Genomic DNA, 27,920 nt, shown 5'->3' on the forward strand with positions numbered 1-27,920 from the left:
TGGTTCATTGATGGTGTAGGGAAGAATTGTTCTTCCGATTACAATTATCTGATTGCTCGAACGATTTTTCACTACAAATTGGATCGCTAGTGGCCACCTTAAGGCAGCCGGTAACAACCAGCTCAGCCGACGAGTAGGCATGTGTACGGCACCCGATGTCCAACCTGTGAACAATCCCCCGGATGGATCTACTCAACCCCAGCGACGCCGATCCCATTGTTTGCTCCGCTCCCTGGTTGGCTAGGTGACGTCCCCCATGCTCCACTCTTAGCTTTTGTTTGCAAATGTGTTCCTGAGCACAGGTACACTTTATCTTTAAATTATACAGTGGGTTATGTAACGTGCATAATATTTATAATATCAACTTTATATATTACTATTCTCCAAATAAAGTATATAAACACGTAAAATAAAATTGTGTGGTATAATTACTTTTTCACAAGACTGTATATTGTGCTATGAAAGCGGATTTTACATGCAGGTTTGGAATGTATGTTACTTCAATTCATGTGTCTCTGTTTCAGGAGCGCATCGAATATTCTAAAACTTTCCAAGGCAAATACTTCAATTTCCTGGGCTACTTCTTCTCTATCTACTGCGTGTGGAAGATCTTTATGGTAAGGCGGGTCCAGTTTCCGCTGCAGCTTTCTGTGAATGTTAGGAGACGCGAAGAACAAGCGCACTTTATAATTCAATACAGAGTACAAGGTTGTGGGCCCATGCCCTATTAGAAAGGTCTCACCTAGAAGGTGTTGCTGGTGTCACCCAAACAGGCTGCCAGCAATTGCGCATGTATCCCACTCGGGTCAGGGCTCTAGGCAGGCTCCAGGGGTACTCTCCGGCAAAGCGGGTGCTATCAAAGCCTGCTGCTGGGTGTGTAGCGCCTGACTTGGGTGCCGCTATAGCTCTAGTTCACCCCCCCCCCCCCCCCCCCCCCCACGCATGGGTAATTCGGGGATCTGGTCGGCAAAGCAGGTTGTTACGGCGCCGAGTGCCAAAACCAGGCGCCCCATAACAGTAATGTAATTCTGCGCGGGACGTGTAAGGGTAATTTGGGGCTCCATCGGTTGCTGGTCGCCGAATTACATCTCCCTCTGAGTTGCAACAACTTGGATGGGGATTAGTATTCAATGCCGCTGGGGAGTTTTGCGGCAGCAGGGAGAGCCGTCATTAGGCTCACCCTGCACCCAACTCACTGGTGACGCGTACATTACCTACCTTTACCTACCTGCTTGACTCCTGCCAGTAGATAATAGTCCTAATAGACTATGCTAACTGCCTGACTCTTCTGGGAAGGTTCCATATTTTTTTGGACCATAAGACGCACCCAGGTTTACAGGACAAAAACCAGGTGAAAAAAAAAATACTAAACCTGGTGCATTCATGGGTCAGGGGCGTCTTATGGATCTTCTCCCCCTAGTTATTATGTCCCCCTTTGACCTTTAGTTGTCCCCTTGTGCCCTCTTCTGTACCCCTGTGTCCTCTTCTTTACGCCTGTGCCCTCTTCTGTATGTCTGACCCCCTGTGTCCTTCTCTGACCCTGTGTTCCCCCCTGATCTGTGTCCTTCTCTGTCCCCCTCTGACCCTGTGTACTCCTCTGTCCCCCTCTGACCCTGTGTCCACCTCTGTTCCTATGTTCACCTCTGACCTTGTGTCCTCTGTCCTTCTCTAACCCTGTGTCCACCTCTGACCCTGTGTCTTCTGTCCTCCTCTGATCCCATGTCCTCCACTGTCCTCCTGTGTCATACCGTACACACGTGGTTCTCATGTGTCCTCCTCTGTTCTCCAGCCATGTGATATACCCAAGTGTGTGTTCTGTGCCATGTCCCACTGTGCAGCTTCCTGTTGAGGTATGCCACTTCCTGCAGCCTCGCTCTTTGCGGTAACCAGACACTGGTTCGGGTCCAGCTTCAATGCTGCCACCTAATGTCTCTGGTGATTCCTAGACCCTGTCACGCTCACCTTGCCGCTTCCTGGCAGCTGAAGACTACCAACTGAGTTTGAAGACAACAGGAAGGTAGCGGCAGGAGATACCAGGATCTGTACAGTGGATTACTTTGCACGAGACGTTGCTGCAGGCCCGAAAGCTTGTCAGAGTTGCATGGAACAACACACACAATTGCTCACTCCCAGCTCCAGCAATTTCCTACCTTTATCTGGTCAGCAGGCGCCTGTCAGCCAATCAGGTGCACAGATATACACCCTTTGCCGTACCAAATCTAGCAGGAATTGCATAAATTAGGCAGCATTCAAGTGGTAGGCTTTGGTTGGATGTAATCGGAGATTGTCACTAGCAGGACCGCCCCGTGCCGACATCCCTCCCACATGGGTCCCTCCCTAATCACTCATCTGTCCCCCGCTTCCTGGAAGCATGCAAAAAGAGAATCTAAATCCACAAACACTGTTTCACACGACAGCTGGGGGCCCCAGACTCTCTCACTAGCCTGGAATTCACCCCCACTGCCTCTAGAGTTGCATGGAGGATGGAAACATGCGCCATGTCTCACCGCACAGCTTAACCACTAGAGGACTGCAGTGTTAAACCCCCCTAAAGACCAGCCAGTTTTTTCTGTATTCGGCCACTGCAGCTTTAAAGGGGAACTGAAGAGAGAGGTATATGGAGGCTGTCATGTTTATTTCCTTTTAATCAATACCAGTTGCCTGGCAGCCCTGCTGGTCTATTCCTCTGCAGTAGTATCTGATTAAAACCAGAAACAAGCATGCAGCTAGTCTTGTCAGATCAGACTTATAAGTCTGAACCACTGAAACACCTGATCTGCTGCATGCTTGTTCAGGGGCTATGGCTAATAGTATTAGAGGCAGAGGATCAGCAGTGCTGCCAGGCAACTGGTATTGTCTAAAAGGAAATAAACATGACAGCCTCCATATACCTCTCTCTTCAGTTCCCCTTTAAGGGCAAGCTGCTGGACCGCACAACACAGCATAGGAGTGATTTCCCCCCACCAACAGAGCTCTCTGTTGGTGGGGTCTGATTTTTTTTAAATAAATATTTTTTTTTTAATTTCCCCTACTCCCTCCTTCCCCCCGCCAGCCAATCAGTGTGATCAGCTGTCATAGGCTTCAGCCTATGACAGCCGATCACTGTGTAGCCAATGGAGGGGACAGCCGTGTCACACGGCTGTCCCCAGTACAGCTTCTGCCGATCGCAGCACTGTACAAGTAAATAGAAGGCGATCACGCCGTCTAACAGTCTCCCGAGCGGCGATTGCGGCTCGGAAACTGAAGAGGGGGCGGAGCTCCGCCCCCCAAGCATGAGATGCGCACGCAGCGTGCGCGCGATCTCATGCAAATTAGAGCCCCAGGACTTGACGCCAATTGACGTTAGGCGGTCCTGGGGCTGCTGTCGCGTTCACACCCATTGGTGTGACGCAGTCGTTAGGTAGTAAAGCTTGCATGGGTAACTATAGTAACCTGAGTTACTGTGCCTTTACTGCATGCGATGGTGCAGAAGGCGGGACCATGACTCTTTCAATGGGGCCGATCATCTGCTTCTCTGAGAGTGCATTGATTGGCCTCATTGACAGAGCGCGGTCCCGCCTTTGGGAGCATCACATCAAGTAAGAGCACAGTAACACAGATTACTATAGTTACCTACAGCACGCTGAAGGTGCGCGTTGGGACATGGCATAGAACAAACGCTGTGGTAAAGAGGAAGACAAAATGCCAAGATCCCGTGGCATAGTACTGTTACATGGCTGCAAGACAGAGGAAGAATGCCGCGCCCTGGAAAGGGGGGACACAGGAGGGCCACATATGTACTGTACTTGGCTATGTGCTGGTCTGAATTCGTTTTATCTGGACCATAAGAAGCACTGACTTTTTATCCCCAATTTTGGGGAAGAAAAAGTGTGCCTTATTGTCTGAAAAATATGGTAATAGTCCTAATAGACTCAAGAAGTATCAGGGGTTAAGGCTTGCGCTCTGCAACACAGTATCACAGTAAAAAAATCTTAAAGGGACTCCGAGCAGTGCAAAAACTATGGAAAGATGCATATCATTTTAAAGCTCTCTTTCTCCTCTTTCCAATGATATATAAACCACCACCCTACGCCTTTTAGTTTTCGCTATTTTCGCGATTGAAATTGCCGCGGCCTCGATTTCGATCACGAAAATAGAGAAAACTAAAAGGCGTAGGGCGACGATTTAGGTGTCGTCAGAAAGAGGAGAAAGAGAGCTTTAAAATGATATCCATCTTTCCATAGTTACATTATATTACACAGGGCGACTTTTTCTCAAAGTCAGCAGCTCCAGTCATCAGAAAAAGTCGCCCTTTGTAATACAAGTAACTATGAAAAGATGGATATCATTTTAAAGCTCTCTTTCTGGCGACACCTAAATCGTCGCCCTACGCCTTTTAGTTTTCTCTATTTTCGCGCTCAAAATCGCAGCCGCGGCAATTTTAAAAAAAATAGCGAAAACTAAAAGGCGTAGGGCGGCGATTTAAATATATCATTGGAAAGAGGAGAAAGAGAGCTTTAAAATGATATGCATCTTTCCATAGTTTCTGCACTGCTCGGAGTCCCTTTAAACTGTTTTCACCAGTCATATAGGGGATACTGCAAAAATTAGACCACCCGGTGAGTACTCCAGAGGTAGTGTGTAGGACTTCCACCAAGGTTGTTTAAATGCTTCTGGGGGATAATATACCCCCATGGTATTAAACGTATCAGCCCTTCAAACACCTGGGCAAAGCGATCCTTGAATCAAAAAGTTCCTAGAAGAGCAACTTTACATAGCGCAATACTGCATACAAAAAGCACCCAGTGATCACCCAGAAGGTGGTGTAAAGGGGCCTCCACCAGGAAACACTTGATTGATACTTGGGGGGTGTTATGCCCCCTTAGTGGGTCACACTCACCGTGTCCCTTCTTGTATGTATTGCATTTAAGGCCTCCAAGACACCTGGGCAGCCCAATCCTTAAAAGCAAAACCTTAAAAGGTAGAGAGCGGACCTCGCATAGTTTAAAAACTTTAACAAATTTATTCTAAAAGCTGCATATATGCTGCGTACCAAATATAAAATGAACAAGCGCTTATCTGATTGCGTGAGCATCGCCGCGGTCGGATCCCGCTGCACGCCTCAGTCCCCGCTGCTCCTCAGACTTCCTGGTGCGTCCCAGACGGTCCCACGTTACTCCTGGCTCCACTACGGGGGTATAGTATCCCCCAGAAGCATTTAAACAACCTTGGTGGAAGTCCTATACACTACCTTTGCAGTACTGTGCTATGTAAAGTTTATCTTACAGGGAAATCCTATATCTCTATTTATGGACAAGCAGGATATGTGGATTGTGATGGCTGCTTTTTATCTGGATTGAAGTCCTAAAGCTAAGTACACACGGGGGACAATTGTAGCTGTCGCTAGCACACGGGAGCGTGTGCGCGACAGCTCGGCGACAGCTCGGCGCCAAGTCCCTCTGCATCCACACGGCAGCAGAGGGATTAGCGATGCAGCGGAAGCTGTCGCCGAGGTTCCTCCCCCCTGCCGGAAGCTCCGTGTGCTGTGTACAGTTCCGGCGACAGCTGTAGCCGGCGATTGAGCATGTCAATCGCCTGGCGACAGCTCCGACGGGCGACAGTTCGGGGCGCGCGCGTCATACACACGGGCGACCTGTCGCCGCAACACGCGCGTGCCACGTGGTTGCGGCGCCGGCCGTACCCTGTGTGTATGAGCCTTAATAGACTGTTACCTTCCTGCCTGACTCCTCTTTGTATTAAAGAAATACCTGAGAAACCTCCATAAGGGAGATAGATTTGTCAGAATTGAACTACCTATTATGACAGCAATATAGGTGGGAAAAAAGTAATTTATAGTGCATTGTGTACTATGTTAGAAATCTACATTTTACTTGTACTGTATGTATTTTACCTTTTGAAATAGTTGTCATATAAGTGAGTGGGCTGAACTAGGTAGAGTTGAAACACAGCATTCCCGCGGCAAAACGAGGGCTTTATACCCCCCAAATCCCGGGGCAAACATCCACGACTTTGAAAGTCGTGGATTTTGCTGCCTGGGGAGGCAGAGCTTAGCACTGTAGCTCTGCCTCTAATGAAGTCAATCTGTGCGGATCTCTGCCTCTCCCCGCCCCTCTCTGGGAAGGAAGACAGAGGGGCGGGTAGAGGCAGCGATCAGCAGCGATTGACAACAGTAGAGGCAGCAATCAGCAGCGATTGACAACAGTAGAGGCAGAGCTACAGCGCTAAGCTCTGCCTCTTTCAGGAAGAGCTGCCGCATTTTGCCCAGGGCATTTGGGAGGTAATAAAACCTTGTTCTGCCACGGTAATGCAGCGTTTCAGCTCTACTCATACTACTTAAGACAAATAGAAGGTAAAAAGAATATTTGATTTTGGCTTCAGACTCTCTTTAATAACTACATCTACGTTTAGCCATTGCAGCAACTTGTTATGGCCCATAATAAATTGTGTCCACATCATTTTTTGTCCAAAAAGATCTACATATGTTTGTTTTATTCCTCCACAGGCCACAATCAACATTGTCTTTGACAGAGTTGGAAAGACTGACCCTGTGACCAGAGGCATAGAGATCACCGTGAATTACCTGGGCATACAGTTCGATGTAAGGATGTCTCCTGTATTGAACACATATGTATTCAATGGCAAGCAATCCCACTATGTCTTACAATAGAACTAAACAATGAAAAAGTATATACGTCTCCCTGCTTGCATGGACGTCACCTACCGTAAATGTAACATGAAAACTAAAAACTGAATTTAGGGCTTCAAATGAGAAATTGTGTTGTTGTTTCTTTTTTAAACATAACTTTTCATTCATACATTTAAAAAGACCAACTATCATAATGTATAAAAAATATGACAACCACAAGAAACAAGCTTATAACAGTGGTGCGGCCTGACGTGTGTTTCACGACCCGTACAAGCTGCTTCCTCAGAGGCTTCATACAATGCAACAGTTGCTGAGATTAAATTGACAATGCAGGAAATATGATCAAATATGAATTATATGATGCCATGGACCCTCTCACAGGACACATTGGCCAAAACTGAGCATTAACGCCACTGCACTGCCATGATAGTAAAGAGCACTGGTCTACAATATAGTTGACAGTGAACATAACCTGGCATGAACACCCAGGTGGATGGGAGAGATGTCAGTCTGTGGTATGACAGCACTGCCCATTAGTTTAAAAGTACCCATACATCAGATGATGTATGAGCAGAGCAGCCAAGAGACAGACAGCTCTCTCTGTGATTGAATCTGATTGGAGAGAGATCTGTTACCTGCCCATACACTGTAGGCTGATTTCCGATCAATTTGAGCATGAAATCTCTTGGGAATCGGCCTTGTGATGCCTTGTTTACTTTACCAACAGGTAAAGTATACAGCACAGGGCACTGGGGGCTACATTTTACACTAGGAGGGGACAGAACTGGGGGTTCAGTCTCGTTCACCATCCATCCCGATTTTGCACACCGTTGCCGCTAGCGTGTTGGCCCTACATCTTGCAGAATGACCAATCGATACATGTGACCAATTTAGGCTGAAATTGATTGCCTCGTCGCTTGTGCACGATCTTGGTGGCACTGATTTTCATTAAATAAAAATAATAGAATTGGACGGTCGATTGGCCACCAAGTCACCTGATGTATGGCCACCTTTAAGGCTCATACACACGCCTGACTGCAGCCAACGACGGGTCCGTTGGAACCTCCCACTGGGCGGGTTTTCAGCAGACAGTACAGCGTGTGTACAGTCTGTCGGCGGACTGATAAGGTTGTTTCTGAACAGACATACTGACATACTGAAAATGATAATACAGAACTAAAAACCTGTTCTATGGGTTTATAGATTATCATGGAGATTGAAACTAGTCACTGACTGGACCAGGGAATGTGAACCGTGTAATGTGAATGTACAATATGCACGTAATGAGCTATAAACACACAGTACACACATAACCACAATATCTATGGCTGCTCATATTTCTTTTGCTATTGAAGTGAAGAAGAAAAGTTTGCCCAAAATAAAACCAGTGTCATCTATTTTTGGTAGTAGCAGTAGGTTATTGTAATGTGTTAGCCATCAGTAAAAGCAAGAAGTTTTAAATCAGGATGATGCCATTTATTGGCAAGCTTTTGGCTTCGTTGGGCTTAAAGGGGAACTGAAGAGAGAGGTATATGGAGGCTGCCATGTTTATTTCCTTCTAAGCAATACCAGTTGCCTGGCAGCCCTGCTGATCCTCTGCCTCTAATACTATTAACCATAGCCCCTGAACAAGCATGCAGCAGATCAGGTGTTTCAGACTTTAAAGTCAGATCTGACAAGACTAGCTGCATGCTTGTTTCTGGTGTTATTCAGATACTACTGCAGAGAAATAAACCAGCAGGGCTGCCAGGCAACTGGTATTGATTAAAAGGAAATAAATATGGCAGCCTCCATATACCTCTTACTTCAGTTCCCCTTTAAATCCTGTTTGCTTGCAGGCTGATGGTACAGACAGCTTTATACATGCAACATCAAAAAGGGATACATAGATTAGAAAAAAAAATCTATGTATCCCCTTTTGATGTTGCATGTATAAAGCTGTCTGTACCATCAGCCTGCAAGCAAACAGGATTGTAAGCCCGACGAAGGCTGTAAGGCTGAAAGCTTGCTTATTCTTTTTAGTTGGCCAATAAATGGCATCATCCTGATTTAAAACTTCTTGCATCTATTTTTGGGTAATGGTAATTACTTGTTTAGCCACATCTGCCAAGGTGACTCTCTACTGTGAATGTACATTTTTTTTAATACACCGTAGGAAGATGATAGTGCTTTCTACATCCAAAATAATACTAATAATAATTATATGTTTTGTGTAGGTGAAATTCTGGTCCCAGCACATTTCCTTCATCCTGGTGGGGATCATCATCGTCACGTCAATCCGAGGATTACTCATCACGCTTACCAAGGTACCTCCTCCTGCTTAAAGCAGAATTATCAGCCACAGAATCACATTCCATTTACCTACTGTTCTGTGTTTATTAGGTAGTCTACATGCAGTCTGCATTGCAAGCATTCCAATATAATCATAAATGTTTCTGCTGTAATGAATTATTCAGCCTGGCTCTATTCTGGTACATTGCCGGAGAGAAGAAAGCTTGTTATCTCCCCTCCCACATTCCTGCTCCTCACTGATTGGCTAAGGGCAGGGAAATACACCTCCCTCCCCTACAGAAACTCTTGAAATACGATCTATGCTGTGTTCACGTGTTTACTAAGCAAGCTAGATATGACAGTTCAGTCTCTAGGAGAAAAAAAACAAGTAAGGAAGGAAATTAGATCAGGGTTGGCTTCAGTCAGAGGCAGTAAAGATGGAAAATGCCTGGGACAGTTTTCTCTTGATTTACTTTATAACATTCACTGAAATCAAAACATATGTTATGTAAGTAGAACAAGTATTTACTTATATATGTGGTTGTTTTTTTTCCTGGGTTGGTATGGCTGTTCCTGTTGCTTCAACTGCCATTCTCCTTTGCCAAGAAGAAGGCGCTTGCAAGTATTCAGCTACGCATGAGCAAGAAGTGCCCTATTGCAATTAATGAATACACAGATAAATAATTTATGTCTCTGAAAAGTTAAGCACACATCCAGACCTGCTGGTTTATATGACTTTTATAGCCCTTTCATTTTACAGAGCTGAATTATCAATCTCTACATTGGATTATTTGGCTCTGTACATTATATAGGAGTAACATAAAGCAGTGGTTCTGGATGTACACCTGACATTTCAGAAACCTGAAGCTCACCTAACCTGAGGCAAAGCTACCGGAGCTAAGCACAGAGGTGTGTTCATGCTAGATCCACATACCTCTGTGCGTTATCCATTCCTCTCCACGTCAGAACCCCACGTCAAATTGTCAGACAGGAAGAGGCGGGCTTGCAGGGCTGGTCCCTCCTATCACCCTTCCATTCCCTCCTCTTTTTCACCCCTATTGACGCCCTTTAAAGGACAACTGTAGTGAGAAGAAGAATATGGAGGCTGCCATATTTATTTCCTCTTAAACAATATCAGTTGCTTGGCAGCCCTGCTGATCTATTTGGCTGCAGTAGTGTCTGAATCACACATGAAACAAGCATTCAGCTAATCTTGTCAGATGTGACAATAATGTCAAACACCTGATCTGCTGCATGCTTGTTCAGGGTCTATGGCTAAAAGTATTAGAGGCAGAAGAAAATTACACTATTTCATTATTTGTTGAGAAGGGAGAATTAGACAGGCTGTTCTCTATAAACACACGTAGGGTGGATTTCTCTGTGTTCACCTTCTCTCATGTGCAAGAGTTCAGGTCAACTAAAAATGGAAGGAATGGGAGATAGTAGAAGGAAACTGATTACGGGGGCTGGGGTTAAGGAGGAGAGGAACAGGCAACGCACAGATGTATGGGGATCCAAACATGAACACACATCTGTGCCAGTGGCATACCTACCATAGGGCTGCAGGTGCTCACAGCACCGGGTGTAGCCATGGCTGGGGTGCCGCTGTGGTGCTCAGTCACTGTGTTTTTCTACCTGGGACCTTTTCTCGTAGTTTGTGCAACATTCGGGAAAATAGCAGCAGGCAGTGCAGGGGACTGTACTACTTCCTGCTCTAGATGTAGCACCCCTCCCCCTTCCTGTCCCATGGGCATTGTGTCTCCTCACTCTCTACACACAGCCTGCAGTGAGTGAATGTACAGAGCAGCAGGGTGAGTAGAGAGAATGATTGCTGTGCTGCAACTGGGACATTAGCAGGGAGTGGTGGCAGGATATGCTTACTGCTTCAGAAATTGCCTGTCATTAGTAGCCATGTGCACTAGCTGCTGTAATACCAGATTGCCCTGGACTATTGATTATTTAACTTGATCAGAGTAATTAATCAATAATGCAGGGCAGTCTGCTGTTGCAAAAGCCAGTGATACAGGTGCTGACAGCCGACTTCTGTAGTGAGCAGAGAAGCAAGCTCCAGGCAATTTAGATTAGCTTAATTGCAGGGAATCTTATCTCTTTTCCCAGCTCCCCCTCCCACCCTGTTGTTTTCCCTGATGACCCTTTCCTTTAGATTTCAGTTGCTTCTTTTAACAGCATGTCCATGCCAAACAGCACTGCTAATGTCTGCCGTCCTGGTGAGAGGTCTTCCTGCCATTTCTCCTTTCCCACCAGGCTCTCTGTCTCGTGCCTCTACCTCTTTATCCTCCCTCCTCCTATGCATCCCCCTCTTTCGTATGTCCCCCCTTTTCTGACTGTCCTCAGAGGATCGCACAATCTTATCCTACCATAGTCATAGTCTAATGTCCTACCATATTATTTCATAACGGTTAGCTCCATCAACATCCTGACGACTACTTTTCCCCAAAAAATTTGCAGCGACATGCTCGGCGCCCCAACCCGTCAACCCTGGGGGTTGTCTTCAAATAATAAGCACCGGGTGTCAAATTCTCTAGGTACGCCACTGCTCTTTGCTCCAGCTTTGTCTCAGGTCAGATGTGTTTTAAAGGAATATTTTACATATTCACTCACTGACTTAATGTGATGCATGCTGGGAGTTACTCTGTGCCCGTATGAAGCTGAATATTCACTTTCTTTCTGTTTAGGAAGGTAGAATTATCCTCAGTGCTCGAGTGTGAGCAGTAATGCAGTGCTGGGGTAATCCTGAGGGTAAATGATAAGATGATAGATTGTCCTGTATATCTACAAAAAAACATTAGAAAGTTTAAAGATTCATTTTAAAGTTATCACTGCTTCAAGGAATGACTTTGCGTTTTATCAGCACTCTTTGACCAGAGCTTCCAGCCAGCCAGCCTTATCCTTGGAGCACGTGAGGACAAGTCAGAGAATAGCTCCACTTTCCCGTACACCACAGTCCTTACCAAGATATTCTCAACCACTTTGGTACCAGCTGGCTCTGGCCCCTTAAAGAGAAACCGTAACCAAGAATTGAGCTTCATCCCAATCAGTAGCTGATACCCCCTTTCCCATGAGAAATCTATTCCTTTTCTCAAACGGATCATCAGAGGGCTCTGTATGGCTGGTATTGTGGTGAAACCCCTCCCACAGTGTGATGTCAGCACCTCACTGCAATGAGGTCCTGACATCACACTGTGGGAGCCTTGTTGCATTGTGGGAAATAACAGCTGTTTCCAACTGCCAAAAAAACAAGCAGCATCTCCTTCTAGTGACATCACCTGCCAGCAGTAAAAATGTCACCATGTGATAAATGTTTGAATGTAAATCAGGGAGAGGAAAGATTTTACAATGAGCAAATACTGACTAACTTGTTTATACTTAATTATTGCAAAAATTAAGCACTTTTTTATTTACATTATTTTCACTGGAGCTCCTCTTTAAAGGACCAGAGACTGCTGGTACTAAATACTGGGGCTCGCCGACGTTGTGCCGCATGGAAACGCCGCTGTCACCGCTCATGCCGTACACCCATCTCCTCAGCCCACCCGCTCTGCCGTCTCTATGAAGGCAGAGCCCTGTGAGCCGGTCAGGAGCCAATTAAATCGAAACCCTGTGACCAATGTGAACCAATGAAATGGCTATTGACAGGCTCATAGAGCTCTGCTTTTATACTGATGGCAGGGTGAGTGAGCTGCAGCAGCGAGAGAGCGATGTGATCGGTGGGAGTGTATAGCGGGGAAGTTGAAATCTACGTCCTGTCAGAAGTAAGCGGCCACAGACAGGACGTAGATTTAAACCAACGTGGTCCGGAACTGGGTAACGTAAACCTGTTATAAAGAAAACTTCCCCTGTAGGATTCTTACCTTGGGAGAGGAAAGCTTTTGGATTCTAATAAGGTTCCCCCCCCCCCCACATATCCTCTTCAGCAGAGGGGATCCAGCACTGGCGGCCTCCAAACATCACACATGTCAATATTCACCCTCTGCACAGGCACTGTAGGAGCTTTCCGATGGTGGAAATAGCCGAGCAGGATGGGGTCCACTCTATTGCGCCCCTCTGAGGGACACGTCGGCACTATATAAATACTGAGTAATAATAATAAAAAGATTAGAACTCTTTTTTTATCTTTGTATTTTCCCATTATAAACCTCACAGCTATCTTTTTTATTTGTTTGCAGTTCTTCTACGCCATCTCCAGCAGCAAGTCCTCCAACGTGATTGTTCTGCTGCTGGCTCAGATAATGGTGAGTTCTCCGCTGCGCGCCACCTAGTGGCAGTGTGCTGCATGTACACGTATGCAAGAGTAGATCACCTGTGACCCGACCTTCCACCTCCCTCTGCTCCTTCCTCAGGAACATGGAGTTGAGTTGGGCAGGGTCAGTTGTGTCTTCACAAGAAAAGACAGGCTGCTAACTCCTCCCTGTGAGTGACGATTAGATAGCAGGGTGAGGATGGACAACTCGCAGAATGCTGTTCTCTCAGGCTAGCAGCATCTGATATTGGCACAGGAAGACAACTTTGCAGACCCAGCTAGTTGAGCAAAGCAAAATTAATAGTGCAAAAAACTGTTTATGTGCAATGCCCAAAAGATTGGGCATTGCAAGTTATGATATATTTTGAATCTAGAATTTTAATGTTTGCGTTAGAAAGGGGGTGTTTTTTAACTTGTTTACATTCCAGGACGTATATCCTATGTCCTAATTAGTGCTGCTGTATGTTTCATGACTTAGAATCTACGTCCTGCATTAACATCTTGAGGACCGCAGTGTTAAACCCCCCTAAAGACCAGGCCATTTTTATGCTAATTGGCCACTGCAGCTTTAACCTCCTTGGCGGTAACCCTGAACGTAGTTCGGGGTAAGCCGCACAGGAGGTCTTCTCCGGCCCTGCTGGGCCGATTTGTTTAAATTTTTTTTTGCTGGACGCAGCTAGCACTCTGCTAGCTGCGTCCAGCACACCGATCGCCGCCCCCCCGCGCTCGATCGCCGGTATCCGTCGCGCCGCGCGCCCCCCAGACCCCGTGCGCTGCCTGGCCAATCAGTGCCAGGCAGCGCTAAGGGGTGGTTCGGGACTCCCAATGATGTCCCGACGTCGGTGACGTCATCCCGCCCCGTCGCCATGACGCCGGGGGAAGCCCTCCAGGAAATCCTGTTCTTTGAACGGGATTTCCTGATCGAAGATCGCCGAAGGCGATCGAAGCGGGCGGGGGGATGCCGCTGAGCTGCAGCTATCATGTCGCTACATGATATAAGAAAAAAAAAACTGCTGCGCTCCCTCCTGGCGGAATTTTTTATACCGCCAGGGGGGTTAAGGCCTCGCTGCAGGGCCACACAACACACCGCACAAGTGATCCCCCCCCCCCCGTTTTCTCCCCACCAACAGAGCTCTCTGCTGGTGTGGTCTGATCGCTTCCCCAGTGTTTATTTTTTTTTTGTTACAAATATTTTTATTATTATTTTTCTAACAAATTTCCTCTTTTTTTTTTCTTTTTTTCTCCCAGTCCGCTCTCCCTCCCCCCGGCAGCCTATCGCCGCCGATCGCTTCTGTGTCCCCCCAGGGGGACAGCCGTGTCACATGGCTGTCCCCAGTACAGCGCTGCCTTAGATCGCAGCGCTGTACACTGTTAATAGACGGCAGTTTCACCATCTAACAGTCTTCGACTGAAGGCGAAGCTCCGCCTACCAAGCAGGAGATGCACGCGCAGCGTGCTCGCGATCTCCTGCCAAACTAAGCCACAGGACTTTACGCCGATCGGCTTAGGTGGTTCTGGGGCTGCCGCCGCGGCCACGCCCATCAGTGTGACTCGGTCCGCAAGCAGTTAAAGACTGCCTGGTCCCAATAAAATAAAGTAACCTGGTCCCAATTAAAATAAAGAGTGTTTTGAATTCCCAGTTAAATTTTAACCCCAGCCTAGCCTATTAACCCATTGTTAACACCTGCAGTACCTGTACCTGTTTATAAACTTTTAATGACTTCTGCCTATAGTGATTAGATGCGATCACTAGAGCAAAAGTTCAGGGCCCCAATGCTCTACAGATGTAAACCTCTGCTGTGGCTTAGTGGTGCATCTGTACAGCTCTATTCCCCCCCCGAACTGTCGCCCTAGTGGTCGCATCCAATCGCCACAGGCGCACAGGCTGGTGATAACTGTCAGCCACATGCTGAGCTATTAAAAAATATGGCATATGGGGCATCATTTTAACTGTGAATGGCCCAAAAATTAATTTTTATGTGTTTTATAACTGTGGGACGTGTCACCTGAAAATTAGCAATGGTGAAATATGAAAAAAAATGTGTGTTTCCTGCATTTACGCCCAATTTTTCTGTATAAAATGTCTGTAAAATAAAATAGTTCAGGAAAAAAAATATTGCACAAAGAAGGTAATTAAAAAGTTACTGCTGTATGAAAGCAATACAGGTAATGTGTAAAAAATGTCAGGAATCTTAAGGGGTAAAAATGGTGGAATATCAACTGGTTAATGAGGGAGTCTAAGGTTGTGTATCTTGAAAGATTTTAACACCGGGATAGACGATTAGTGATATAAATCGGAAAGGGGGTTACTGTTGAAATTAAGGTAGGGGTTGGCAAAGGAAAGGGGGTCATTAGGATAGAAGGTTAGCTTTAACCTCTTGACGACCAGCTAACGCCGATTGGCGTAAACTGGTCGTCTGCGGGTTTCCATGGAGCCTTTCCATGTCCGTTCACGGAGGGTGTCTCCGTGAACAGCCGGAGAGCCGCCGATCGCGGCTCACCGGCAAAATGTAAACACGCGGGGAAGAAATCCCCGCTGCTTACATCATACGGCGCTGCTGCGCAGCAGCGTCGTAAGGCAGATCGGCGATCCCCGGCCTCTGATTGGCCGGGGATCGCCGGCATATGATAGGCTGAAGCTTATCCTACAATACGCAGGACGGATATCCGTCCTGCGCAGCCCAGGAAGGAAGAGGTAGGGAGGGAGAGGGAGCACAGAAAACGCTGCGGAGGGGGGCTTTGAAGACCCCCCCCGTGCAAAGTGCAGCAAGCCGGCGGCGATCAGACCCCCCCAGCAGGACATCCCCCTAGTAGGGAAAAAAGGGGGAAAGTCTGATCGCCCTGGCATAATACTGATCTGTGCTGCGGGCTGGAGAGCCCACGCAGCACAGATCAGGCAAACCACACCTGGTTGTCAAGTGGTTAAAGAGAAACCGTGACCAAGAATTGAACTTCATCCCAATCAGTGGCTGATACCCCCTTTTACATGAGAAAATGTTCCTTTTCACAAATGGATTATCAGGGGGCGCTGTATGGCTGATATTGTGGTGAAACCCCTCCCACAGTGGGATGCCAGGACCATGATTCTGGCAGTTTCCTCTCTGTGAACCTTGCTGCATTGTGGGAAATAGCGGTTTACAGCTGTTTCCAACTGACAAAAAAGCAAGCAGCAGCCACATCACCTGCCAACAGTGAAAATGTCACCATGTGATAAATGTCAGAATGTAAATCAGGGATTTAAAAGATTTTACAATGGGGAAATAAATCATTTAAACATAATTATACATAATTATTGTAAAAAGCACTTTTTTTCACTACATTATTTTCACTGGAGTTCCTCTGTAAGTTGTCACTATGGGGGACAAAGGTAAATCTGCTGACAAAAACTGTGTCACACTCTCGGGAAACAAACCAGAGCGAAACGTGCAGATTATATACAGCACTAGTAGTTTGGGGGTGCCCAATTCTGTTCTGATGAGGAGATCCTGGGTCTCTCTCTCTGCTTTTCATAGTGAGTGATATTGCCTCTCCCCCATGCACTCCACACACTCTGAACTTTGCTTGGTAATCAGTACAGTTCCTGTTAATTATTGACTGTGTTTGCAAGCCTCGTGTCCCACCAGATCAGCACAAAGTGTGTTATCCAACACCGAGCAGAGCCATTCCCACCGCGGTCTGGGCACAGTTTCTCCTCATAACAACTTTTTTCTACTGTCCTCCAATTAGGACCATTCCTGTCATCTGGTGGGTTGCTTACAAGATTTGTGTTCTGTAAAAACAAAGCACTCTTCATTATTAAAATGGGTCTGACACTGAAATCATACTTCCTGTAAAACACATTTCAAATAGGTAAAGAACCTAATAATAATTAGTTAAAAAGGCACAAGGCCTTTAAAACACACCTCAGATGGAGCAAGATAAAAAAAAAATAGATCCTTAAAGGAAATGTTAAGTAAAAATTAAAAAGCAGTTTAACTTACCTGGGGCTTCTTGCAGCCCCCTGCAGTCATCCTTTGCTCGCGCCGTCGTTCTGCGACCCTCCAGCCAGCAGCGACGACCCCTCAAAGCTGGCGGGCCACACGCCGCCTCATCACATCCCCGTGTATTCCAGCATTCCGCGCATGCGCAGTAGGGGAAAATCACTACTGTGCATGTGTAGAACGCTCCTGGCAACAGGAGTTTGATAAGGGCACGCGCGGCTTGGAGCCACACTTGCGCATTAAGCTGCCACTGGTCAGTTGTAAGGGGGTCGTCGCCGCTGGCTGGAGGGTCGCGGAAGGACAGCGCGCGGGGGGGCTGCAAGAAGTCCCAAGTAAGTTCAACTGCTTTTTTTTCTGATTTGAATAACCCTTTAAGAAGAAAGTAGCCTCTGGATCCTCCGAAAGCTTCCCACGTCCCCCTTCAAACCACCGTCGCTGACCAGAACCCTCTGGAAGTTCAAACTCCTCTTCATGCAAGAATGCGGGCGTGCTGCAACTCCGTGTATATAGCCGAACTAGCGCGGGAGCACAGAGCCGCTCATGGATGAGCGAGTACGGCTTGCGCTCATGGATGAGCGGGTGCGGCTTACTGCTCAGGTGCAGCCCTATTGGCTGAGGAGGGCTGCACTCATGCATGAAGAGTGCAGCCATGAAAACATTTCTGACAAGCTCTTGTTGGATATGTTTTGGGGGTTATGTGCGGCAACGGTGGGGGCTATGAGGACCTAGGAAGTCTCTGCAGGTACGAAGCCTATATTTGATTATCAGTCTGGTCCCATGTTCACAGTTTTCCTAATAGTAGATAAAACTAAATCAGTCAATTTAGGAGACAGCACTGTGTATGCAGCTAACAGGTTGCCCCTGCATCTGCATCTGGCTGGGAATGAGGTGGAGTTTTCAGCCTGCTGCCTGTCAGTCACAACACTAGACTCTGAGTTGAGCTGCTGGGCCCTGACTCATAAGAAACCACCCACCGCCCTGTAGATATTTAACTCCCATCATGCCTTGCAATAGAAAATCTGACACCGCTGTATTAAATTCAGCCGCCGTTAATTAGTTCATCATCATTCAACAGTGATGACCACACCAGATATACATTTAGACCTCTGTGCAATTCACTTTTTTTTCTTGAGTTTTCTCCCAGGTGATATTTTCTCACCTTGTCATAAAATGCCTTTTAACCTGCTGAGCGGTCTGGACGAGCTCAGCTCGTCCAACACCGCCAGAGGCTGCCGCTCAGGCCCTGCTGGGCCGATTTTGATGAAATAAAAAGCAGCACACGCAGCCGGCACTTTGCCAGCCGCGTGTGCTGCCTGATCGCCGCCGCTCTGCGGCGATCCGCCGCGAGCAGCGGCGAAAGAGGGTCCCCCCAGCCGCCTGAGCCCAGCGTAGCCGGAACAAAAAGTTCCGGCCAGCGCTAAGGGCTGGATCGGAGGCGGCTGACGTCAGGACGTCGGCTGACGTCGATGACGTCACTCCGCTCGTCGCTATGGCGACGATGTAAGCAAAACAAGGAAGGCCGCTCATTGCGGCCTTCCTTGTTTATTCTGGGCGCCGGAGGCGATCGGAAGATCGCCTCCGGAGCGCCCTCTAGTGGGCTTTCATGCAGCCAACTTTCAGTTGGCTGCATGAAATAGTTTTTTTTTTATTTAAAAAAAACCCTCCCGCAGCCACCCTGGCGATTTAATCAGAACGCCAGGGTGGTTAAACCGCCAGCAAGCAAGAAAATACTCAAAATAATTTTGATAGGTACTCTTTCACCAGCTTTTGGGTGCTTTTTCAATTGTAAAATGCTTAAAGTTGACCCAAATTAAAAATACAAGATTTCATATAAATATTTCATATCAATAAAAGCTATTTTCTAATTTATAATAATAAATAGCAGCTTTTTTTCAGTTGCATGATGACAAATATAAAATATTTTACATTTATTAGAGGAACTCCTCCCTTCCTTTCATATTGCCAGGCTGCTACTGATGATGTCACAGGGGAGGTGATCTCAGCTTGTGTGAGATTTCACGTAGACGACGCCCCTGTGAGGGAGGGTAGCTGATGACAAACACACCCATGATCTGAAACCTCCTACTAAGCTCAGAAGTAATGGCTGCCACCTGTATAACCCTAGTTATGAAAAGAGAAGGGTGAAAAGCATGCACTGAAATGCTCATAGACTTGAAGGAGTGTTTGTTTATCTTTGTATGTGTCAGAGACAAAGTGGTGCAACTAAATATTTTGAATTTAAAAAAAATGTATGGTTTGGGTCTGCTTTAAAGGGATACTGTAGGGGGGTCGGGGGAAAATGAGCTGAACTTACCCGGGGCTTCTATTGGTCCCCCGCAGACATCCTGTGTTGGCGCAGCCACTCACCGATGCTCCGGCCCCGCCTCCAATTCACTTCTGGAATTTCTGACTTTAAAGTCAGAAAACCACTGCGCCTGCACGCCCGTGTCCTCGCTCCCGCTGATGTCACCAGGAGTGTACTGCGCAGACACAGACCATACTGGGCCTGCGCTGTGCGCTCTTGATGACATCAGCAGGATCGAGGACACGGCAACGTAGGCGCAGTGGTTTTCAGACTTTAAAGTCTGAAATTCCAGAAGTGAACTGGAGGCGGGGCCGGAGCATCGGTGAGTGGCTGCGCCAACACAGGATGTCTGCGGGGGACCGTTAGAAGCCCCGGGTAAGTTCAACTCATTTTCCCCTGACCCCCCTACAGTATCCCTTTAAGAGTTATTTAAAAGACGAGATTAAAATTATCTCCTAGGAGATAACTCAGGAGAAAAAGTTTATTGCATATGGGCCATATAGTATTTTAAGGTTACTTACAGCTTGGATTTGGGCTGTAAGTGCTGAGTACTACTGCAGATTATAGACTCTGGTATCTAGCAATAATGTTGTTGTTTTTTTTTACCTTTTTAATGGCGCTTTTACATTTTACAAATGTTTCCCTCCTCTGTGGTTTAATGTGACTTAAGATTGTGGTTTAGCAATGATCAGTTTAGCGTATTATTTGCATGTTGTGGTTTCCTGATTCAGAATAATGGTGTGCAATGCTTTGTCTGATGCCTTCCTTTATAGACGTGAGATAGCTTGTTTTCAAGGTTCGTTAAAAAAATCTGCTAGGAATCTGTATCTGGGCAACACATGCCTGTGCTATTAAAAGTTTTTACTTCTTCATTCCATTTCTGTCTTCAGCCAGCTACTAATTAGCTACAGGAGCTCAGATTGCAATGCTTTGCAACCATGACAGATACTCTAGAGCAGGGCTTTTCAACCTGTGGTACGCGCAGTGGTACTCTGCTGTTGGCCAGGTGGTATGCGACAGGTTTGCTGCCACTGTTCCTGGTCCTGTCTCCCCAAAGTTTGCTCCCCTTCACTTTCTCCTTACTGTGCTGCCCTGAATACTTCAGACCCCAGATCAGCCAGGCGAATGGTGCACATTGATGGCACATATACTTCAAATACAGGAAGTGACGTCACTGCTCACTTGTATTTGAAGTATACGCGTCGTCACTGTGCACAGTTCCCCTGGCTGTCTCTTCACTGCTTCCAGGTTACCGCTGATCTGAGTGTATCTCCGATCATTGGTAACCCGGCAGCTGTACCTGTAAGAAAAGCTGTAAGTATACCTGTAAGTGAAAAATAAACAGTGCCCCTGGAGGGGGAAGCCTCTGGATCCTAAAGAGGATTCCTCCTCGGTAGAGGGAATCCAGTGCTAGGATTTCCCAAAGATCTCCTTGTCAGGGCTTGTAGGCATTCGCGCATGCGTAGTAACAGCTCTCTGCTTGGGCTCCGGCAGATGCATCCGAGTCAAATCGGGTCCGCTCGACTACGCAGGCACACTGGTGGTAGTTGAACATTTTCAGGGGAAAGAAGTGGTACAATTAGTGAAAAGGTTGAAAGCCCTGCTCTAGAGCAGGTATGGGCAAAGTAAGGCCCCTGGACCGTACCTGGCTCTGCCAGATTCAACCCCCTCTGTAGAGTTCCAAGCAGACCATAAATGAAGTTACTCCCCTACTCTCAGCTTCCAGCGCTGACCTCCATACAGCTGCGTGTCCATCTTCCCATCTCCATGGCTACAGTGGCATCATGTGACCCAGCACAGTACATGTCAGCAAGTCACATGAAGAGCGGTCATATTGTTCTGTGGCTGTAGAGAGGACACTGGTCGCTGCAGGCAAATCAGAGCTAGAAGCTGAGAACGGGTGAGTTACTTAATTTATGCTCGGCTCGCGACTCTGCATAGGGAGGATGGGAGAGGCTTATCTGCGACCTATACTGGTGAGGGGGGATGTCTAATACTGGAGGCACACCTGGCTGCCTAATACTGGGGCACACCTTACATATAGTGGGAAGTGGGGCTACGTAATAATGGGGGCACACTTTGCTATCTAAACTGTGAGTGGGGCTTCCTAATATTGGGGCACATCTCCCTACCTATTCTGGGGGAGGGGGGTACAGGGGATCATGTGGGGGTGGGATGGGGCAACTTAAAACTGAAGGCACACCTGGCCACCTACACTGTGGGGGAGGCTCATTGGCTACCTGAACTAGGAGCTGAACTAAGACTAGGGGGCGCATTTGGCTTCTAGTACACGGGGAGGGGGGCACACAGGCTACCTATACTGGACCAGCCCCTTGGTCAAATTTGTGGACCCCACCTACCCTCAAAAAGTTTGCCAACCCCTGCACTAGAGAATACAGTGCCCCCGATTGCTTTTTTCCTGCATGAGGAATAAGCTGCACAAACCTGACCTACACAACTTGTTCAAAACCTATAAAAACATATATGAGTTGCCATTTCTCTGGTAGCGGAGTGCAGTGGACCGGTAGTGTGTTACAACATGTCCATACTGTTCAGATACCCTACTGCTCTGCTGAAGTGAACGGAGTTTGATATTGAATTCATGAAACAAGGCAGTCTAATCTAGGAGCCAGTGGGCTTCCTGGGATCGTAGAGTGAACTGGTATTACTATTAGCTATTGTGCAGACCATCATAAACATAAGCATGTCTAATCAGGAGCGCCACAGCTAATTAGTGGAGTTCCATCAACCTTCTTCTAAAATGCACTCGCCTCTCACCAAACATGCGAGCTAAACCCTGTTAAGTGGTTGGCAATTTGTTGCTGATTTTGCAGCTGTATTGAAAGTTGTTCCTGATTCGGAGCTTTCAACTTGCCTTTTGTCCTTGCAGGGGATGTACTTTGTGTCCTCGGTCCTCCTCATCCGGATGAGCATGCCTCTGGAGTACCGCACCATCATCACCGAGGTCTTGGGAGAACTTCAGTTTAATTTCTACCACCGTTGGTTTGACGTCATCTTCTTGGTCAGCGCTCTGTCCAGCATCCTCTTCTTGTACCTGGCCCACAAGCAGGCCCCAGAGAAGCACATGGCTTTATAACGATGCTTGTTTCAAGAGACTTCTGGCCATTGGGTTGACCACATTCTGAAGACCCTACTGAGGTCCAGCAGAAGTGGCCCGAGAAAGTGACTGTATGGAATCATGGACATGCAGACAAATGTAACTAGTATTGTTTGGGGATGCCTCTTCTATCCACTGTGACAAAAGTCTTTATTTGTAAACTTGGACATTAAAACAACAGAGATTTTATGGAGGGGTCTTTGTTGGTGCCTAGTAGATTTTTTTTTTCTATAAAGTTTCCAATATGAATACTAGATGGAGGGTGAATGGGGGTTATTAAAGGGAGAAGATTGTCAAGGTTTGTAACCGCACGCTCCAAGTAGCACAAGATGTCTTCAAGTACCTGTAAAGCGAATCTCCAGTTGTTGTTTTTTTTTTGGGGGGGGGGGGGGGGGGAGTTGTTATTAAGGTCTGGCCCTTCCCCCACCAACCCCACCTTTGTGTAAAACCTTAATGTCAACGGGAACTTGAAAAAAAGATTAAAAAAAAAATCATGCAGATACTCACCTAGGGTGAAGGAAGGTTCTGGGTCCTATAGAGCCTTCCTCTTCCTCTCTCGGTCCCCTGGTTGGAATGTTGGCTCCTTCGTTTGAATCCCCCACCGGAAGTGGCTTCGGAAGTCTTTGGGAACCCGAATGCACCCGAAGATGGGCGGCTCTGTCCTGCGCATGCAAGTGAACGTACTCGCGCATGCGCAGTATGGAGCGGCCTGTCTTCAGGAGCACTCGGGCTCCCGAATATTTCCGAAGCCTCCATCGCCGGCAGAAAGCAGTATTTGACCAATTAGTCAAATACTGCTACCGGTGGAGCTAGTGCTGGAGCAAGGGATCCGTAAGTGGAGCTGGAAGGTGCACTATAGGACCCAGAGCCTTCCCTCTCCTTAGGTTAAGTATCTTGTTGAAATTTTTTTTTGTTTTTTTTAGAGTAAAATGCACTATATTAAATTATTGTTTTCCTATGATGCTGTCACTTATAGTAGGTAGTGAAGATATGACAGATCTGATTTTAGACTAGTCTGTCTTCTCATGGGGGATTCTCAGGTATTTCTTTGTTTACAAATGCACTTAGTTGAATGACTGTTGTCCAACTGTTGTCCTAAATAGTGGGTAGTGATTAGGGAGGCTGGCCAGCATTTTTGTATAGATTCTATTCAAGTATTGCTTTTCAAAGGAATAAAGGTAAAACTGAGAATCCTAGTAATGAGGAGTAGACAAGAAGTCCAAAATCTGTTGGCTTTTGACTACCTACTTGAAGTGACAGGAAGATGAGAAAAAAGACATTTAGGGCTCAGCCACAATATAAGCGCTTTGTGATTGATTAGCATTTTCTAAACGCTTTTTAAAAATCAATTCCATTCACTTTCATAAAAATTGCTTAAAAATCGCAGCAATTTTTATGCTATTTTAATGAAAGTGGTGACAAATTCACATGGTGATGTTTTTACTGCTGGCAGGTGATGTCACTGGATGGAGATGCTGCTGGCTTTTTTGGCAGTTGGAAACAGCTGTTATTTCCCACAATGCAACAAGGCTCCCACAGTGTGATGTCAGAACCATGGTCCTGACATCACACTGTGGGAGGGGTTTCACCACAATATCAGCCATACAGAGCCCCCTGATGATCCGTTCTCATGGGAAAGGGGGTATCAGCTACTGATTGGGATGTAGTGAAATCCTTGGTCACGGTTCCTCTTTAAGGGAGGAGCAGCCGTTTATAAGATTCAGTCATTGGCTGACATGGTAATAGGTGGGACCATCTATTGCAGACTGCAGAGCTGTCCCCCAGGAACGAGGAGCGTACAGTCTACCTGTCTGATCTCAGAGCAGGGACACCGGAGCCTGTGTGACTAAGGTAGTCCATCTCTTTATAGAGGATTCTCAGGGACTTATTTATTTTCAGAAGCACGTAGTGAATGGCAGTTGCTCTGTCCAATTGCCAAAAAACTGTGTAGCGAGCAGGTAAGCTGGCCAGCATCATTGTTTAAATCCTTTAGGGAATATCTTTATAAAGTATAAAAGCCTTGCTGAGAATCCCCTATGAAGAGATGGACTAGCCCAAAACCTGTCACTTCTGTCAGATTTCTACTGCCTACTGTAAGTGACAGCAACATAGGAGAAAAGTAATTCATGGCTCATTTTACTCTGGAAAAAAATGTACTTCTTATTTGTTTATGTTTGCACATATTTTAAATTTTACAATTTTTCGCCATAGTGCCCCTTTAATCATTATCATATATATATATATATATATATATATATATATATATATATATATATATATATATATATATATATATATATATATGTATGTATATAGCCCCTGCACACACTATATATATATATATATATATATATATATATATATATATATATATATATATATATATATATATATATATATACACACTATCTGCACTAGTGGTGGAGGCTTGCGGACAGAGAGAGACCCAGCCAGGTCAGAGCTTTTATGGAGGGGGCCACAGCAGCACTAAAGAAGGGAGAACAAGGATACTGACGGGCCACTTATATTATGGGGAGCTGAAAGAGGCTGCAGGTATGGCTAATTCTTTTCAGAGTTCAACTGGGCTTTAAACCTGAAGCGAAAATAAACTTATGAAATAATGAATTGTATGTGTAGTACAGCTAAGAAATAGAACATTAGTAGCAAAGAAAAGGGTCCCATATTGTTTTCCAGTACAGGAAGAGTTAAAAAAAACTTGACTTGTTCAGAGCTTCTCCGAGCTGTTCACCCATTTGGGTGGAATACAGTCCTGTTTTTTTTAATCACTTAAACGGCCAAGAAACGGTGAGAGACAGCTTGTGATGAGGTTTTACTTCAGGAAAGTTCAAAGCTGTGTAACTGAAAATAAAAATGAGACTCTTTGCTACTAATGTTCTATTCATTATCTGTACTATACATACAATTCATTATATCATAAGTTGCTTCAGTGCCCTTTAATTAGCATCTTGAGCAGCAGCCTTCTTTACTTTCTGTAAATAATTGTAGGTGTGCAGTTGTCAGACCCATCACTAGGCTTGCCATACAAATGACACTGATGTGAAAAAAAATAATCAATTGTATGTGTATAACATAGACAGGCACTTGACAGGCAGCCTATTGGGCCAACGTGTGGGGATCTTGTCCTACAAGGTGACTCAACCCCCAAGTCAGCTGGCTAATTGTACAAGCTGTTAGTTGGTATTTCTCCTGTTGTGCCGCCATCATGCGCAGGCGCACTAGCGGCTCTTCATTTGGGCTAAGGCAGAAATAGTGAAGCCTGATCGATCTGCTCTACTGCACAGGCGCAAAGGACTCACGCCTGTGCAGTAGAGCGGATACTATCACTCTCGGCTATTTCCGCCTTAGCCCGTACCGAAACTGCACCTGCGCTGGATCGAAGTATGTAAATATTTACCTTGCCGGTGTTCGGGGGGTTGCAGTGCTGGATTGCCGGGACCAAGGAGGATGGGGAAAGCCTTGTTAAGATCAATGAGGGAGGGGGGGGGGGGGGGGTAGGGGGGAAATTACAGCTGCCCAGAATCCCCCCTCAGATCAGGGGCGGTGCAGTGTCTGGGCACAGGCACAAATTGAGACACCAGAATATCTGTAGGTATCCTGCAGCTCACAGCTCTGCCCCCTTTCTTTCCCTGTTAAAGTTGACTTTGGATGGAGCAGCAGGGTGTGTACAGAGCGTGGAGCAGCAGCGTGTGTACAGAGCGTGGAGCAGCAGCGTGTGTACAGAGCGTGGAGCAGCAGCGTGTGTACAGAGCATGGTGCAGCAGCGTGTGTACAGAGCATGAAGTACCATTGTGTGTACAGAGCATGGGGCAGCAGTGTGAGTACAGAGCATGGAGCAGCAGCGTTTGTACAGAGCATGGAGCATTAGCGTGTGTACAGAGCATGGAGCAGCAGGGTGTGTACAGAGCATGGAGCAGCTCTGGGGAATTTATCAGAGCCAGGTATGAGCACAGCCCTGTGCCCTGCTGGGTGAATGCTTCACTTTCCCCTTCCTTACCAAGGTTGACTGTCGTCATTATTATCTGTTTCCAAACGGCTCCTGATCGATCCCGTTATTGGTCGGGAAATTGCCTTATGTGTACCCAGCATGATGTCCTACCATATTATTATACTGTATTGTGCATGGCTGAGGGAGACCTTTCAGTAATCCCCACCTTAAAAATCCTGGGTTTGCCCCTGCTATTGAGGTAAGTATCCCCAGAGGGTTTTTTTTGTTACAAGTCTTCTGAAGCTCTGGCCACCCCCACCTACATTGTTGCGCCCCACCACCAGCTCGTCAGCCATGTCCTAATTGGTGGCTGCCGAGTTGGGTGTGGTCTGTGGCAAAGCAGGTGGGAGTGGCCAGAGCTTAGAATGACTTAGGAAAAAATGTCCGCGACTGTCTTGCCTATGGAGGGGCGGAGCTTTGCCCATCTAATGAATTATGTACCAGCAAGTGATTTATTAACCCTGAGACCCACTGATCCTGGCATAAAAAAGAGCTTTACATGACAGGCTCTGTCTTTTTCACTGAAAGTACTTTTTAGGTGGTAAGTTCCTATAAAACTGTTGTGAAGTGCATGCATTGCTTTGCAATGGACTTAGAAATTGGCGCTTTGAGGCAAGGAAGCTGTCACAGTGTACAGTATCTCCTCACCGGTCATTTGTAACATGCTGTAGCGCACAGCTTGTCTCATGTTACTATGACGGAACCTAACGCACTGTGGAGCCAACAAAACAATGTAAATGAGCCCACTGTGGGGCCACTACAGCACGTTGCTCAGTAATTATAACTTATGTGATAGCACACTGCAGTGAGCATAGTGTGAATGCACCCCAACACTTACATACTGACCATGTCTTGCAAAAAGTTGGTGATGTTCTTTAATTTTTAAAGTGACATTGTAGCGAAAAAAAACCCTCCTGATATAATGAATTGGTTGTGTAGTATGGATAATTAATAGAACATTGGTAGCAAAGAAAATATCATATTTTTATTTTCAGGTATATAGCTTTATATACTCCATCATTCTCAATACACTCAGCATTTTAAATGATCTCACAGCAGAGCTACTGACCCTTTAAACATTTCTCTGCAGAAAGACCATAAACAAAGAAGAAACAATGAGAGACAGTTGAGATAAGTGCTTCAAAAAACAGTGCTGTCCACCACTTTATAAAGTCACAGAGCTCACAGAAGCTCTTTTGCATAGATAACAACTGAAGTTACTTAACTCTTCCTATACTGGAAACAATATGAGACTCATATCTGTGCTAATAATGTTTTATTTCTTAGCAGTGCTACACATACAAATCATTATATCACAAGTTTATTTTCACTT

General features: G+C 46.2%; 1 protein-coding gene across 1 annotated transcript in view; it reads left to right on the forward strand.

The window, feature by feature from the left end:
* The window catches only part of GPR89B (G protein-coupled receptor 89B), a 75,411-nt gene extending 52,641 nt beyond the window's left edge, over positions 1 to 22,770 (forward strand). The window contains exons 11-15 of the mRNA XM_068266194.1: positions 525 to 617; positions 6,503 to 6,598; positions 8,863 to 8,952; positions 13,105 to 13,170; positions 22,354 to 22,770. Coding sequence (XP_068122295.1) covers positions 525 to 617; positions 6,503 to 6,598; positions 8,863 to 8,952; positions 13,105 to 13,170; positions 22,354 to 22,560 — 552 coding nt within the window. The 3' untranslated portion in view covers positions 22,561 to 22,770. The remainder of the gene's footprint in view (positions 1 to 524; positions 618 to 6,502; positions 6,599 to 8,862; positions 8,953 to 13,104; positions 13,171 to 22,353) is intronic.
* The last annotated feature ends 5,150 nt before the right edge of the window (positions 22,771 to 27,920 follow it).

The sequence above is a fragment of the Hyperolius riggenbachi genome, chromosome 2 (genome assembly GCF_040937935.1).
Source record: "Hyperolius riggenbachi isolate aHypRig1 chromosome 2, aHypRig1.pri, whole genome shotgun sequence".
Classification (NCBI taxonomy): domain Eukaryota; kingdom Metazoa; phylum Chordata; class Amphibia; order Anura; family Hyperoliidae; genus Hyperolius; species Hyperolius riggenbachi.